The sequence below is a fragment of the Camelina sativa genome, chromosome 20 (assembly GCF_030686135.1).
Source record: "Camelina sativa cultivar CO46 ecotype springtype chromosome 20, ASM3068613v1".
Lineage (NCBI taxonomy): Eukaryota > Viridiplantae > Streptophyta > Magnoliopsida > Brassicales > Brassicaceae > Camelina > Camelina sativa.
Window position 1 is genome coordinate 16,221,595 of NC_141899.1, and position 16,283 is coordinate 16,237,877.

At 31.7% G+C, this 16,283-nt stretch overlaps 3 protein-coding genes across 12 annotated transcripts; 1 reads left to right on the top strand and 2 right to left on the bottom strand.

Annotated features, from left to right (window-relative positions):
* Positions 1 to 212: 212 nt before the first annotated feature.
* Positions 213 to 2,875, bottom strand: LOC104733639 (uncharacterized). Of its 10 annotated transcripts, none has more exons than XM_087503424.1 (7): positions 2,521 to 2,869; positions 2,242 to 2,310; positions 1,425 to 1,517; positions 1,212 to 1,313; positions 828 to 1,112; positions 558 to 629; positions 213 to 413 (listed from the first exon to the last, which is right to left on the bottom strand). In XM_087503424.1, the coding sequence occupies exons 4-6, from the start codon at positions 1,275 to 1,277 to the stop codon at positions 600 to 602; spliced, it is 381 nt and encodes a 126-aa protein (XP_087359550.1). In that variant the 5' UTR covers positions 1,278 to 1,313; positions 1,425 to 1,517; positions 2,242 to 2,310; positions 2,521 to 2,869; the 3' UTR covers positions 213 to 413; positions 558 to 599. The 10 variants fall into 10 exon arrangements, with proteins under 10 accessions (XP_087359550.1, XP_087359551.1, XP_087359552.1 ...); XM_087503425.1 differs by having other exon boundaries at positions 2,500 to 2,868; XM_087503426.1 differs by lacking the exon at positions 1,425 to 1,517 and having other exon boundaries at positions 2,521 to 2,875.
* Positions 2,876 to 5,491: 2,616 nt separating this feature from the next.
* LOC147918971 (WUSCHEL-related homeobox 12-like) lies at positions 5,492 to 7,796 on the bottom strand. Its single transcript, XM_087504449.1, has 3 exons — positions 7,063 to 7,796; positions 6,465 to 6,640; positions 5,492 to 5,642 (listed from the first exon to the last, which is right to left on the bottom strand). The coding sequence occupies exons 1-3, from the start codon at positions 7,658 to 7,660 to the stop codon at positions 5,625 to 5,627; spliced, it is 792 nt and encodes a 263-aa protein (XP_087360575.1). The 5' UTR covers positions 7,661 to 7,796; the 3' UTR covers positions 5,492 to 5,624.
* Positions 7,797 to 14,166: 6,370 nt separating this feature from the next.
* On the top strand, positions 14,167 to 16,057 carry LOC147918972 (peroxidase 57-like). Its single transcript, XM_087503538.1, has 3 exons — positions 14,167 to 14,499; positions 14,912 to 15,360; positions 15,471 to 16,057. Exons 1-3 carry the CDS (start codon positions 14,302 to 14,304, stop codon positions 15,754 to 15,756), a joined length of 933 nt encoding a protein of 310 aa, XP_087359664.1. The 5' UTR covers positions 14,167 to 14,301; the 3' UTR covers positions 15,757 to 16,057.
* Positions 16,058 to 16,283: the final 226 nt, after the last annotated feature.

A 16,283-nucleotide genomic window follows, 5' to 3' on the forward strand; every position in this document is an offset into this window, starting at 1 on the left:
GACGTTAATTCAAACGTCATTAAACTAACGTCAGTTTTTTTTTCTTTAACGTCAGTTGAAAAACGACTTCAAATAATTAAAACAAAACATCTTCAAGTCACTTTTACAACCGACGTAAGTTACACATAATTAATTATTTATTTTTAGCATTAAATTTCAATAATATAAAAAGAAAAGAAAACAACAATAGAGAACGTAACCAGAACACAATATTCATCAAGTGATAAAAATCAATTAATCTGTCTCAAATATACTTGTGTTCTTGTGTACATGATAATAAAAAATGTAAAAGTAAATAACATTGCATTAAAATCTATCTTTTATATATCCTCTTCTATATTTTCTTGTCCTTCATCTTCTATATTTTCTTGTCCTTCATCTTCTATCAAAAGGCTAGATGAAATCATTGTCTCCTGAGAAAACAAAGTAAATAGACTTAGATTCAATTACCATAACAGAACCCTTTTAGATTGATGATCCGATGAAAATGAACCAATTGCATCATTCATGCCTTACATATTATGCATAGCTGCTATAAGAGGTAAAGATAAACGTACCATTCTTCACTAAATTCCATATCACGTCACTTTATGATCATTCTAGTCAATATTAGTCTCTGTCGTACTAGTCTGAAATTGTAGATCAAAATAAGTTAGAACATGAGAACAAGTTAACTACACACAACAGTTCTAGATTCCAAGCTCATGTAAGCAAGTAACTACTATTTTCAAAACTCCTCTTTAGTTACAGACCTATGACACAGCTTAAGATTCTCGATGCAAAATTTGAATATACATTTCTGTAACATAAGTGAAATATGCACTTACTTGAAATTGATTGTTTGAAATAATAATCTGAAGAGCGTTAGCCACGATATCAAGTTTATCTTCAAGTCCTTTCATGCGAGACTTCAGCTCAAGTATCTCAGAGTTACTTCTTACCTGCGATTCCAAATTCTGAAAGTATTTGGACGGTGTTGGACCACGTCCCACACATCGAACTCTTCCAGAATGCTCGGAACCAAATACTTGTTCAAATGCATCCTTAGGACCAGACTCACTACTTGATGCTTCACTTTTAATATTTTGATTCATTACTTGTGTAAGCTTATCCTACAAATTCCATAAATCCTATGTAAGTAGACTAAAACAGAGAATATATAAGTAAACCAATCCTCAAACACCACATTTAAAGAAAAACATAGAACTTACTGCAGATATCCTTGCTTCATTGCAAATGAAATTTCCATCTGATCTTGTTCGTGATGCAATGAACATTTCTGCTCGACTTGGTTCTTTGCCAGTCTCCTCTTCCTATAAGATGTGTACACAATTAAGCATCATTACAAACTAACAACAACTACTTCATACAGTCACTAAAAGTAACTAAATCACAGAGACCTAAATAATAAAACATTGACTTACAATCTCATAAGCTTTTCTTGCCAAACTCTTTTTTCCAAGTGCATGTAGTATCTTTAATTCGCTTCGACTTTTAATATTACGCAGTCTCACTTTCTACAATTAGAATAGTATATATCATCGACTTTTAATTCGCTTCTTTTTGCTTTGATTGATCAGTGGGCATACTAGCAGATTCATTAAAACTAGTATCCATACTTGGAAAAGCATCTCCAAGTAGATTTCTAGTTTGGTTTTCAACCGTCGGGTTATGGAGCATGTTATCTACATTGGATTCAGATTCTAATCCAATGGTCTCTTCATGGAAATCTAATTTTTCTCCATGTAGATACCAATTTGTATATGTTGGTAGAATACCATGACATATTAAATCACCCTCAACATCAACCCTATGCTTGTATTTAACCAGGCAGCAACGCTGGCAAGGACATTTTATCATCTCTTTCTTAATATCACTAAACGCAAAATCCAAAAAAAATTTGACTCCAGTTCTGTAATCTTTAGATAAACGATGTTTTGTGATCCAAGACTTGTCCATTTTATAATCAATCTACCAATAAAGTAAACCAATTATCAATTTTGACCATATTTCACATATAAACAATCAGTCAAGAGTTAAGAAGATTTAAACCAGTATAATAAGAATGTATTATATTAGACCAAAAGTTCTACTGATTCGTAAACTCTAACCTTAATACAGAATGGATTTTATCAAATCAACGTAAACTAACACTTTGGACTAAGCAAAACACTTTGGACTGTACATTAAAAACAAGGAATCATTTCATAAAAATATGCGAGAAGATATGATGGTTGGTACCTTTGGAATGAATCTGTTTTGCCACTGGTTTCTAATGTGCCTGTGTCTTTTTGTTGAGAGTTGTAAGGCCTGAGTAACAACAAAGCCACAAAGTAAGAACATTAGTGATAATCCAACCATCATAAAATTGCTAACAATCAATTTATGAGCTTATTTCATTCAAAACAGGTTACAAAGAGTGATAAAATCCAAAGCAGATTACAAAGAGTAATTCACAGAATCATAAAATTTAAAAAAAAAAAAGAGATCGAAAAAAACTTAATTCAAGAGAAGATATACAGAGATTTGAAACAGCTTCTTCACGAATCGAAAACTTCTTCACAAATCAGTAGAATCGAGCTATTTCATCACAAACACACCAAAAATTTAAGAAATCTATCTTTCGAACTTTCAAAATTTGAGAGCAGAGATGATTTTATCGTCAGAACTGAACTCCAATCGGGATTTGGACGATTCTGAAGTAATCAAAGAAGCAGAATAACGAAAAACCCTATGATTGATTTGAGTTTCCCACTTTCGATTTCGACATCGATGGAGAAAAATTTCTGTACTCGGAACTGTTGAAAGAAAGAGATGAAGCAAAGAAGAACGTTTAGTCTAAAGATATTTTTTTTATTTTCTCTGAAACGATGTCGTGTTACAAATGAATTATTGAGTTTAATTTGTTCGACCTAAGTCCAAATAGTAAAAGGGACGTTTAATTAAGCCCAATACAAACTAAATTATCTAAACTTACGTCAGTTAGATAACCGACGTAAATTTCCTTCCTATATTTTCACTTTGCGTCGGTTTATGTACTGTCGTAAATAAAGCGACGTGATATAGCAAATTTCTTGTAGTGATGGTATCATTCACATGTTGACACATGTTAATTCTAAATTTATTAAAAATTTAAAATATTAGAATGTAAAAATTCAAAACCTACCATAAAAAAATTTTATATAAAAATAAAATAGAGAAAAGAAAACCTAATTTTATTTAAAATCTTTTAAAGAAAAAACAAAAGTTTTGTTTTTAACAGTTTTTAAAATATTAACTGCTTTAAAATTTAGAAAAAGATCATTATAAAGAAATTATATATTTATATATCATAAAATTTAAAATTATAATATTGTTTACTTATTTTAGTTTTAATTTGCTAACTTTACAAGAAAAATGATTACTTTTTATAAAAGATGAAAAAACGATTGTGAAAATTATATGATTAATTACTGTTTTTAAAAATATGTAAATACTCGTCTTTATGTAGAGAAAAAGATATTTGAAGAAGAAAAAAAAGATCTTCTCATGTTTTTTTCACCAATCAAATAATTTATTCAAAAAGATTGTTATTGTAATATATAAGATATGAGTATGTAAGATTAACATATGCGTTTTTGTAACTATTAAAAATGTTAAAGTGAAGAGACATATAATAGGTTATTTAATGTGTTCATAAAGACAATTTTTTTTTAGTAGTAAAGACTAAAGAGTATATTTTAACAGTAAAATATATTTGTGTGTACAAATACACTTTTAGTGGTAATGTAGATAGTAGATTTGTAAATGGATATACATTAGTGTATTATAGCAAAAAAAAAAAAAACTATTTTCTATAACTAAAAGTTTATCTCTTTACTTTTATATACTGTTTTTACTTACAAAAAGAATTAAATATATATTCTTTGTTAAATTTTATTTTATTTTGATTTTGAACTCATCTACAACTATTTTCTTTAACTAAAAGTGTATCTATTTACTTTTTTTTTTTCAACGAAACAATAAATTAAAAGTAAATTCCTTGGTTAGTTGTCCAAAGTGGAGGGAAGGGGTTTACAAAAGAAACTTCAGAGATAAGAGAACATGAAGCACAAGCAAGATAATCTGCCTTAGTATTTGACGTACGCGGGATCCAAGTGATGGAGAATAGTGGTAAGGACTCCAGCGGGTTAAACTTATCGAGCATGTTGGAGAAGGACAGCCAATCTTCAGGGGACTGCACCGTAGTGAGTAACTTAGCACAATCATTCTCGAAACATTGACAAGCGATCCCTGCAGCACGTATCCGCTTCATGGCCCACAACAACGCTTCTAACTCCGAATGTAGGTGGAGGGGCTCCGTCTTAGACACTTGGCCCCCAACAACAAGGTTTGCTCCTCACCAACGCAGCACCACCAGCCGAATTTTGAATGCATATTGGTTGCTTTCCAAGAACTATCAATCTGACAACTAGGTGAAGAAACTTGGACATCCGAAAAAGGAGATGGAGCGGACATGATCGCTGTAAAAGAGAGCGCCTCTTCTCAAGCTAACTTATCGCCCAAAGCCTGAGCAATTATATCATTCGCCTCGATCTCTAAACCTTAGAAAAATTCTTTTATTTATGGCTTTCCAGATTGCTCATAAAATATATAGTAAATTGAAGAAATTGATCAGGATCACCCTATTGAGAGGCACCCCTCCTAAAAACAAAATTCAAATTTGATTACACGGACTCATATTGAAAACCCTCTAACGAGACCGGAGTCGAAGATAAATTCTAAACTTCACACGAGTGAGGACATTCAAAGAATACATAATTAATAGTCTCCGTAGAATCGCACTTTATACACTAAATATTACATTAGACACCTTGGTGTATCTATTTACTTTTATAAATAGTTTTTAGTTACTAAAAATATTTACTTTATATTTTTGTTAAATTTAATTTTATTTAAAAAAACTTTAAATCCGCACTTCGAACAGTCCTAATCTGTTACAGTATAACCTTTCATAAAAAATAACTATTCGGTTAGATTAAATAATATATATCTATATATATATAATGATAAAAATTAATAAAGTATGTATAAATCAATTATTGTTTGAACTAAAAAATTCTCAATTACTCTCGGCTCGGGTCGGATCCCTAGTGTCCATTCAATTATACCAGCCACATAGGTTAGTTGGGCAGAGAAATACAAAAGAAACCCATAAACAGACTTAACTTTCATTTCGAAGGGCCCAATAAGCCCACTTGGTTAATCTCCAAAGATATCTCATTTTGGGAAGTGTTTTGAGTTTTAAGAATGTACTAATTAAGATCTAGTATTAGATATTAACAAAATCAAAACTAACATAACCTTTGAATTTAATTTTCTTGGATTATCGTTAAATATTTCGAGTTAAAGGGACATATTTTTCCACAAACTAGATCTATAATTAAGATTTGACTTGTTTTGTTGGTTAAGGTTTGTGTTCAGGCGAGCAAGAATCGACAAGAAAACAAAATATCTGACAGAGTCCAACATTTATTTAATCCAATTATACACGAAAGACACAAAATCAATAGACGGTAAGAAAAAAAAAAAAACATAATTCGACTGTATAATGTTTCCACACAAGATATAGCCAGTTCAGTAGTTCATGTCTGTCTCGGTACCTGTCGATGACAAAAATGAAACAAATAAAAACAGATTTACAATTAGGAAATGATTATAGTAATTGTGTTTGGTTTTACTATAATTGATTAATTAATGATAATGTTGAAATACCCTAACTAGAAACATTTTATATTTCTAGAAATCTGAAAATGTTGACACCGTCTACATATGTATTTGATCAAGAGAGAATATAAATTCCCAAGGTCTCTTTTACCAATGAACTCAATAAAATACTCGATAATTTGCATAATTACTCGGATTTTATTGGTTCTTGTGTTCTTACTTCTTGGCTATATTCTTTAAATTTCGAAATAAAATATACATTTTTCATTTTAGAAAACTTGAACAAAACCAGAAACGTCACATATGGCTGACATCAATCGGTAAAGCTTAGTTAAATCACAAAACTTCAGTTACAGATATTGATTTTTACAAAATGATATCCGTTTATTACGTAAACCGACAATCATTAATTGATTTATATTTTATTATATTGTCTGCACAAATATTTTATGTTTTAGTAACAGGTGAGAGATGGGTTCTTGAGATTAATTTCTGCAGACATTTAGGACTTGACCAGAATTAGGTTTCAGGCTACAGCCCATTTTCACATACTAATTTGAAATACGAAATACTATATATAGAATTCATTTACGAAATATAAAATAAGGTAAAATAATGACATTCCTCATGAGAAAAAGGTCTGGAAATCATATATGAAAATATATTTTTTTGTTAAATAATATATAAATATTCATCATGGACTTTGTTCAGAGTGTATATATTAAATAAAAATAATTAATTGAAATTTAATTAGTTACCAGGAAATAAGCTTGGCCATGTTGTAAAGAATGCATCAAGAAACCAAACTCATCAGTGGGAAGAGGAAGACCAGAGGAATGAAGTAACACCGAATCTTCACCGAACGTTGCTTTCATGTCTATCGTTCCTTTTGTTACTTCCGTCGGAACTCCATTTATGAACACCGTCATTAACCCTTTAAGTGAAAGAAAATAATAATAATGTATATATAAAAAAAAAACAAACACAAAGATTTGAGAGCTATGTCTCAAAACACAAGATGTTATTAAACCGTAGACTTCTAACTTAAAATAAATTGACAATGAATGGAGTAACTCATATCTTATATATACCATTTAAAATTTTTTATTCAAATTTCAATGGAATATTGTATCCCTAATAGATATAGTCCACATAAATATTGATTTTTTTTTTTTTAAAGTTTGAAATCCACCTTAAAGAAACATGGCTTTTAATTACACTAAAAACATGACCCATCCAAATATTTGTAACCTAAATTGTTTGATAAAAAGTTCGATTTACAGGTTTAAAATCTTTAACCCAAAAATTTTCGGGTGTAAAAAAAGAAAAAATGAGCCATGCATATAAATGATTCACCTTGTTGGTATTGGAAATTGGAGTTTCCATCAGAAGGGCTAAACATCGAATGTGCATTTGAGCTATGCTGATGATGATGATCAGATTGATGGCCATACATTGTAAACAGATCCTCCATGCCATTGCTCTCACACCCACCACTTGAAGATGAGAGGCCGAGTAAAAAAGAAGAGACTTGAGATGACGAAGTTCCATTAAGGAAGTAATTAGCTGATGATGAGTTGCTACAACTTCCAAATCCCAAATCAATCTCGCTGTTGCTGTATGGATATTGATGCATGGTCATGGCCGTCATGTGCTGGTGGTCTTCAGCTCCTCCTGAGGTGGCGGGTGCGGCGGTGGCGGCTTGAAGCTGCCGCTGTCTCCGGCGAGATCTTGACCGTCGGTTTTGAAACCAGTAGAAGACGTTTGCGTCTCCCACTGCACCGAATTTCTCAAGCATCTTTCTTATCCTCACCGTCTCGTCTTTTGGTGGGTTAACAATACCACTATTAAAGATGGATTCGAGTATCAGAATTTGCTCCGGTTTAGGTGACCAGCGTGACCGGACCGGTTCGGTAGAAGTCGAGGGGCTCTGCGATGCTCCTTCTTGATCCATTTGTTATCAAGATTCAAGAATATGCTTGCTTTTGTTTTTGGTTATTTAGGGACTATGGTAAACGCAAAAGGAGACTGTGTGGTGCCTTGAGGGGAGATTTTTGTAATGGATTTATAGGAGAGAGATTCGCAATGAATCTTCGTTTTGTTTTCCTTAAATATTAAGTTACACTATTGGAGTGTTCTCACTTAAATATATAAATATTACTATTATACAGGGTACGGTCGAATATGTTAACACGTATTCCTGAGAGGCAGACGATTTAAAAAATGAGGTTGCATATCATTTGATGATATAACAAGACTAGTGAAGAAATGCTTTACACCATTACATTATATAGACCAAGTCAGAAGCAAACCTTGGTACGCGTTTTTCTCGATCTTGAGTTGATGATAAAACTTTTTGTTTGTGTTCTCTTATTGACAAAATGGCGTTATTGCAAAAATGTAAATAAATTTCAAACTCCAATAGCAAAATCTATCAAATGAGAAAAGATCCTATATCAATCATCTTATCAAACATAGAAAAGTAAATTACGTCATACTCAGACATATTCGTTATTATAGTATTTGTTCTAAATAGTACTATAGTTTCTATCTAATAATGCGAACTCGAAGGTATTATATATACTATCCGTTGTGATTAAATTTCGTGACCTTTAGAAAAAGCAATGTGAAAAGTTCGTACTTCGTAGGCCCTAACCGGAAATTAGTTACACGGGAAAATACCAGTTATGATTGTCTTGCTTTCTGCTGTAAATATGATACAAATTTATTAGATCTTTATAAATTTATTGAATATCAAATAACTTTTTGAAACCTTGGGCGGACCTGGTAGGTTGCTTTAAATGTGGAAAAAAGATTATCCTTACGTCATGCAACAGAGGCCAAAAAAGATTTTGTTTGTCAAGTAAAAGTTGTCTTAGATTGAGATATCTAGTGATAAGACATAAGACAAGTTTTAGAACTCCTCACGCACATATATAGCAACATTAGCCGATCAAACACTATCTAGATTATGGAGTCACTTTAATATGTTTGACTCGGAAAAAAATCGTATAATTTTTTTTTTTTGTCAAAGAAAAAAAGTTGTATATATGAATGAAACTGTTATTTATGCTGATAGAAGATTTTTTTTTTCTGCGATTTTGTTGATTATTCTTATGTTACTATGTCATCCGAATCTCGATTCTTATAGTACTGGATTGAATATTGAAACGTTATTTTATGTACATCATTGTTGGTCCAGAATTTTATAAACTAATAATAAAAATGACAAGAAATAGATACTTTAGGATTTTGTTTCAATCTTTGAATTTAGTTTTCCAAGGTAACGTTTGCATTGTTAACCTATGACTTCAAATAAAAGCACTCTAGTATTACTTTTACTTGACAAACTAGACCTTTTTTTTTTTGGATAATAAGTTTACACACCAATTTGTCATTTTTAGTCAACATCTACGTTAACGACTTATTATAGATCAAGGTGGTACATAATTTAGTCTAGTTTGTTAATTTTAGAATTCAAAATCCTTCATTAAACATGAATCTTAGTTATTCGTGGAGAGACAAATATACAAAATAAAATTCTACTGTAACACTACTTAAAATGCCAGAAAGAGTGTGGTTTTAACTACACTTCCTTTTTGATTGTTAACAACAAAGTTGTCCGTGTGTGCCGTATGCGTATGTATTGGTAAGGGTGCATGTACGTATGCAAATATAAAATTGCGTTAAAAGGCAAGAGCGTCGAAAGATACAATAGGCGACAATCTGTTTCTTTCAGATGCATTCTGGTTTTTGACGATTTGTGTTACTTGCTTAGCTGTTTCATCTCAATTTTTTTTTTATTACTACCTCAAAATACTATTATAAAGTTTCATTTCTCTGTACTTTCTCTTTCTTCTCACATGGCCGGCCACCTTCTAATTTACTTATAACCGATCAAGTGTAAAATTTATATATATAATTTCTGTACTTTTTGTTTTTGATACTTAGAAAATGATTCTTAGTATAGTGTAATCTGTTTGGATATTTTCTTGTTAACTATATTATGCATAAAACTTCTTTTTGGATCTACAACGTTATTTTACACTTTGTAAAATCATGGACGAGAATAACTGAAACACCGATATAGTATTCTCTGAAGAAAGAAAAAACTCCGACACTTAGATTAAATATAGTGATTTACATATTACAGAAGGGTCTCGAAATATCTTAAGTTTCATGCACAGCAGGAAACAACCAAATTAGAAGTAGAGTGAAACAAACCTCCCATGACATGTTACATATAAGGTATTCAACAGCTACAAAACTTTCGTCTGCTGTCCAGCTTTTTTATTTATTTTTCTTTTCTTTTCTTACATCATGTATTGGTTTAGATTCTTCATAAAAAGTTATTTACTTTTTTTTTTGTGTGGGTGTAAATGTTAAGAAAGTCTTTTTTAATTCTTTTATCACTGAGTGTGACTGATTTGATACAACTGGGTATTACTTGTCTGTTATGACTTCCGAAGCTGTTTGTCCTTTTCTCTTCCTTTTCTTATGTTACGGTCTATTGTATTCATATAGGCGCACATTTTACGATCTCTATCTATTTCAAACCTCCTCATCTCAAAGTTGCTATTGGGACGTTTTAGGTTTGCACCTTAAATCTCTTTATATGATAAATGCATTCACACCGATAAATTAAGAGATCTCAAAACAGAGTTAACTGTAATTATAATTATAATTAGAGTCATTAGACGTCTCCGAAAATATCTTTTAAAAGAGAGTCTCTAGATGAGATATTAATTGTAAGATACGGAGCTTTAGTGATTATGCCCACAATACGTCATATGAAGTATTGGAAAAATACAAAATTGACAATGGTAAAAGTCTTAGTACTAGTAAGAATAAAGTAGTAGACCCCTAGGGATTGGGCAGAGACAGTACGAGGATCATTAAAGTTAACCTTAAGCCACTCTCTTTGTGGTCCTGAAGACCAAAATCTTATAAGACAGACTTTTGAGGCTTCTTTCCTCTGAAATCTTCCTTGTGTGGTCCTGCTCTGTTAACATGTACGGACTCTCTCTTATATATATATATATATATATATATATATATATATATATATATATATATATATACCTACATATATACAACCGAAGACATACTTAAAACCGAATACATACTTTTATTACATATATTTATGAGAATCGGAAATTTTCTTAATCTTAGATTCCATGTATATGTAACTTTTGCTAATAAAATATGCCCTGTAATAAGTTACGTGCATCATAATATTGCATAAGGAAAACTAGAGGTAGTGAAATATAAACTGATACTACCAGACGTCCGATTACAAACATTGTGACAGTTTACAAATAATATAATAGTAGGGGCTGACCGCTGACGCATATGAACTATGAAGCAAGTTGAGCTTTGTTAATTTGAGCGATGAATCTGCAGAGCACTCATAGGGATACTAAAAATAACTAGGAAAAAGAAAAAAAAAATATTGTGAAAAAAGAGAACAAATATATTACAACAAATTATTTGTATTTTGATATGCATGTATCCTGACGTAACACATGACGACCGCTCTTCGTTTGCTCTATATAGATCTAATTTGTTTGTTTATTCAGATGTTTCATCTAGATAGACACTGTAAATTGATGCTTATTTTTGTGCGAAATAAATAACATATAGACGGTTTATTTTAATGAAAATTTAAAATTTAAACAAATTTCTCAAATTCATTTTGTTGAATCAAATTGAAGCATTTGGACGGAGATAGATTAGTCAAAAATAACAAATGAGGTTTTAATCTGGTATAAAAGTGATCTGATGTGTCACGCACTTGAACGATTAGCAATCACAAGAAGTGCCAAAAGGCTAAATTCCAATTAACCTTTTTGTTTGATTTGTACTTATTATATAATTAAAAACCTGTAAACGGTCAAATATTAGAGATTCATGCATTAATCATATTTTGAAAAATAAGTGCTAACATATATATGCTGTATTTACGTTTTTTGGTATACACAACGAAATTGCTCAGCCTTTTGGGTCATTGTTTGACCCCAACGCGTAAATGTCATCGTTTCAAAAATCATTTATCAACGATAAAACTTGTTGTCACTATGTTTCAAAACAAATACTGTTTTAGACAAAAATATTTGCATGTCCATTAAACGCATAAAACATTAAACAGAAAGTCCAATGCAAGTTTTGATCCTATGGGAATATGCTCAGCCTTTTGGGCTAGGACCTTTTTTTTTTTGGGATCAAAAGACCTTTTAAAATTTAAACCCAAACAATACTATATTTTCTACAATCATCATCATCATCATCATCGTCAGTTATATCGGTGCTACTCCAGTAAACTTTTTGATAAAAACAACTTTTATTATAGAATAAGCCTCTTTTCTTTTTGATATACAATATATTCCTTTTGAGAACATCAAAAGCAAAAGAAATTAGGTAGGAGCTATAGATAAGATATAAGTTCATTATTCATTAAATATCTTAGTTGTATGGTCCACTATCGGCCTATCGCCTCAGCCTTCACGAATCACGACAATGGTTTTGGCGTGTTGGACTTGGACTTGAGTTATCTGAGCCGCATCACCAACAAATTCAAAACATGAGATTATAAGACAACAAAGAGTGCCGATCGAAGACACTTCCAACCACATCATATTCTGAGAATCATGATTGAGACTTGAGAGAAAGGAGTTGTGAAAACATCTTTGTTAGCAGGAGGGGCAACATAAGAAGTTGCATTGAATGTGTTAATGGGGACAATCTTAGTGATCACACACTATAACACATAGTTGTATTATTTAGCTGGTATCGTCTTAACAACTAAAAAGATTATTGTAGTTGTTAGATTATATAACCTCATTAGTAGTCTATCGACAGTAGTCTATTGTATCTTTTGAACATTCCGAGTTGCCTTTATTAGTGATCCTCTTCGAGATCTGTGAGATATATCGATCGCAAACATGAATAATAACTCCAGATTCAAAGACAACAATAGGATTATTGTAAAGTAAGGGACACCCAAAGCCACACCTTTTGTGAGGATTTTGATTGAGAGAAAGGAGTTGTGAAAAACATTTTCTGTAGCCGTGTTAGGAAAATTACCCATTTGGAAAAAAAGGTCAAATTTTTTAGAAATTATAAATTAAACTTCAATTTTATTAGTAAAAGTTTAAAATATTATTATGCGCATATCTAATTTTAAATAGTGGTACAATACAATCACGATACTAACACAAATTATTATTATACATAATTTTTTCAAAAGAATAATGCATATATATAATAATAGTACTAGATATTTTAAAATATTCAATGCTAGTATAATGTAACCGAAGAGAATGTCACATTATTACAAGCAAATCATTTGTGCCAGCATCTTTACACAACTCGCCACGAAACCGACTTTAGAAGTAATTTTTAAAATCAGATAACGAAAGCGTCAAAATAATATCCCCAAACCTCATAGTCACTTTCCCTCTTCTTCCTTCTTTTATTTTTTTTATTTTTTTACATCGTTTCCAAATGTTTTTCAAACATCTCTTAGTTATGAACTTTTCAGAAATTTTAGAATGACTTTTTAATTGTATTACAGTATTCATAATATAAAATATCAAATCATGTTAGGTTTCTACACGTTACATATTCTTTTGGGGTTTCACTATATATTAAGAATATTGACATTTCATTTGAGTGTATAGTATATATATACAGCTTTTAAACAAAATTTGTTGAGGCATGACGGATTAACAACAAATCAGTCGGTTTAACTATGAATGTATATATATATATATATATATATAATTTGACGACTAAACTAATCAGTTACCGAACCTCTGGATCAGCAATTGTCGTGATGTCCATGTTTGAGGTAAACTTAATTAGTTATATTTCTCTTATTGGATAACAGTTTATGATAAAATTAAACTATTGCAACAACTGTTAAGTTGTTATGGTTGCAATTATATGGTTGTTGTACATGTGACATTAACTAAAATAAAAGAGAATGTCCAAAACTTAAATCCATTTCTTTTTTTCCTAAGTCCTCCAAAACATTCTCAATCATATGAAAGTCTTGTTAAATGTTTTTAGATATACTTATATATTAGAGCCAAGTGGTTTTAAAGAACCACCGCTTAATTATACTGGTAACCATTTCATTAAATTGACTTTTACATTTTTTTTCATAATCGAAATCGGCAAGAAAATGAAATCGAAACAGATTAGGATGAAATTGCACACCTAATCCACCATGTAAATTGATTAGAATTCTACTATTATCGACTTAGCTGGATCAGATTTTCAGCATATCATACAAACTGTATAACAATATTAAATTCACAACATGGCAAGGGAATGTTTACAAAGTCGCTCGCACGCCTTTGCAAACGTTTCTAAGCTTAATTATCTAAATAATAACATAATCTTTGACTTTCTAATATATTCGGCATATATATGGGATGTATTAATATTATAGTCTCTAAATAATTTGTAGACGGTTGATGTTCTCGTGTATATATATATATACCTTCTGGTTGATCTCAAAGGACTCACAACCCGTTCCACAAGAAGTTATATAAGCCAATACAAAGAAGAAAACTCCTTACACCAGAAAAAATGATGAAGTTTTCTTCTCTTCTTGTGCTTTTCTTTATTTTCCCGATCGCGTTTGCTCAACTGAGAGTCGGGTTTTATAGCCAGTCATGCTCACAAGCTGAGACTATCGTACGCAATCTGGTGCGCCAACGGTTTGGTGTTGACCCAACCGTCACTGCCGCTTTGCTCCGTATGCATTTCCACGACTGCTTCGTCAGGGTAAGAATCTAATATAGCAATTTTGATATAGCTCAACATTTTCAAAACACTCCATGTCAATTATATATTTTTAACTGCTTATTTCAATACGATATCTATATGTGCATATGTTCAGAGCCTCAGAGGCGGTTTAATAAATATGTTACTCATAGTGGCTTAAACTTTTATAGCTTTTAGTTTTAAGTTTTAAATTATTTATATGTTTGTCAATCAAATTTGAGATTATCAAAATATAATAAATTACAAAAAAAAAAAACATTATCATCCAAATTTGAGATTCAATAATCAATATAACTATATTGCATACTTGTATATATAAAATGCATATTTAAGAAGAAAAAAAACTCATAAAATCACGCAAATTTCATATCATTTTGTCTGATTAATCTTATTTTAATATTTTTATTTGCAGGGTTGTGACGCTTCTCTCCTCATTGACTCAACCAATTCTGAGAAAGCCGCTGGACCAAACGGAAGCGTCAGAGAATTTGACCTGATCGACCGGATCAAGGCTCAGCTAGAGGCTGCATGCCCCTCTACAGTCTCATGTGCTGACATCGTCACATTGGCTACACGTGACTCGGTGGCCTTAGCCGGAGGCCCGAGCTACAGCATCCCCACAGGAAGGCGCGACGGTAGGGTCTCGAACAATGTGGACGTGGCCTTACCTGGTCCAACAATCTCAGTCTCCGGAGCCGTGAGTTTCTTCACCAACAAAGGGTTGAACACGTTCGATGCTGTGGCTCTTTTGGGTGCACATACCGTTGGTCAAGGAAACTGTGGTCTCTTCAGCGACCGAATCACTAATTTCCAAGGTACCGGACGACCCGATTCATCCATGGACCCTGCTTTAGTTACCAGGTAATTTAGTTACAAGGTTCAAGATTTATAAACTAAATGATCTCACATTCAACAATAAGTCTTTTATTTAAATCAACAAAATTACATTCTGATTTTTTTTTCTTTTATAGCCTAAGAAACACATGCAGAAATAGTGCGTCAGCGGCCCTAGACCAGTCGACTCCATTGAGATTCGACAACCAGTTCTTCAAGCAGATCCGTAGAAGAAGAGGAGTGTTGCAGGTTGACCAACGGCTCGCAACTGACCGACAGACTCGTGGCATTGTGGCTAGGTACGCTAACAACAACGCCTTCTTCAAGCGTCAGTTCGTTCGAGCAATGGTGAAGATGGGAGCCGTTGATGTGCTTACTGGCCGTAACGGTGAGATCAGGAGAAACTGCAGAAGATTCAACTGATGAGCTTGATTTATACAGCAAAAGTGTGGATATAATACTACATTTGAAACATATATATAGTTTCAAATCCTCTTTATATTTTCTAATTCATTTTTGGTTTTGGTTGGGGTTTTATTGCATGAATAAGGCTTTTCTTAAATTGGATGTTTTCGACTTTTGAGAAAATTACTATATATTATAATGTTGGTCTGCATTTGGATAATGTATCTTAACTATACGAATATTTTGTGGTATTGACAATATTGATTTATATCTTATCATTGTTAATCATATACTGTATGTATGAATTTTATTTTTCATTCTTGTTTTGTTCTCTAAATGTGTAAGAGTGTGAACTTGGCTTTCTTAATGAAGGATACAATAACATTAATGCTATGATATGAAACTCTCGCATTATAAGAAACTAATAACCAAAATATATGCAAAATATAAGTAAAAGTAAGTAAAATACTAAAATATAAACAAAATCATATTTCGAACTTTGAATTTGGCTAGTATTATATTTAAATAACTAGGGTTTAACCTGC

Excerpts from the sequence above, each read along its gene's own strand:
- LOC147918971 (XM_087504449.1), bottom strand. The coding sequence starts at position 7,660 with ATGGATCAAGAAGGAGCATCGCAGAGCCCCTCGACTTCTACCGAACCG. Across the intron at positions 6,641-7,062 it reads CAATTTCCAATACCAACAAG|GGTTAATGACGGTGTTCATA; the intron begins GTGAATCATTTA and ends TTTCACTTAAAG.
- LOC147918972 (XM_087503538.1), top strand. The coding sequence starts at position 14,302 with ATGATGAAGTTTTCTTCTCTTCTTGTGCTTTTCTTTATTTTCCCGATC. Across the intron at positions 14,500-14,911 it reads TCCACGACTGCTTCGTCAGG|GGTTGTGACGCTTCTCTCCT; the intron begins GTAAGAATCTAA and ends TTTTATTTGCAG. Across the intron at positions 15,361-15,470 it reads GACCCTGCTTTAGTTACCAG|CCTAAGAAACACATGCAGAA; the intron begins GTAATTTAGTTA and ends TTTCTTTTATAG.
- LOC104733639 (XM_087503418.1), bottom strand. The coding sequence starts at position 2,364 with ATGATGGTTGGATTATCACTAATGTTCTTACTTTGTGGCTTTGTTGTT. Across the intron at positions 1,518-2,241 it reads AAAACAGATTCATTCCAAAG|AAAGTGAGACTGCGTAATAT; the intron begins GTACCAACCATC and ends TTCTAATTGTAG. Across the intron at positions 1,113-1,211 it reads ATGAAGCAAGGATATCTGCA|GATAAGCTTACACAAGTAAT; the intron begins GTAAGTTCTATG and ends TGGAATTTGTAG.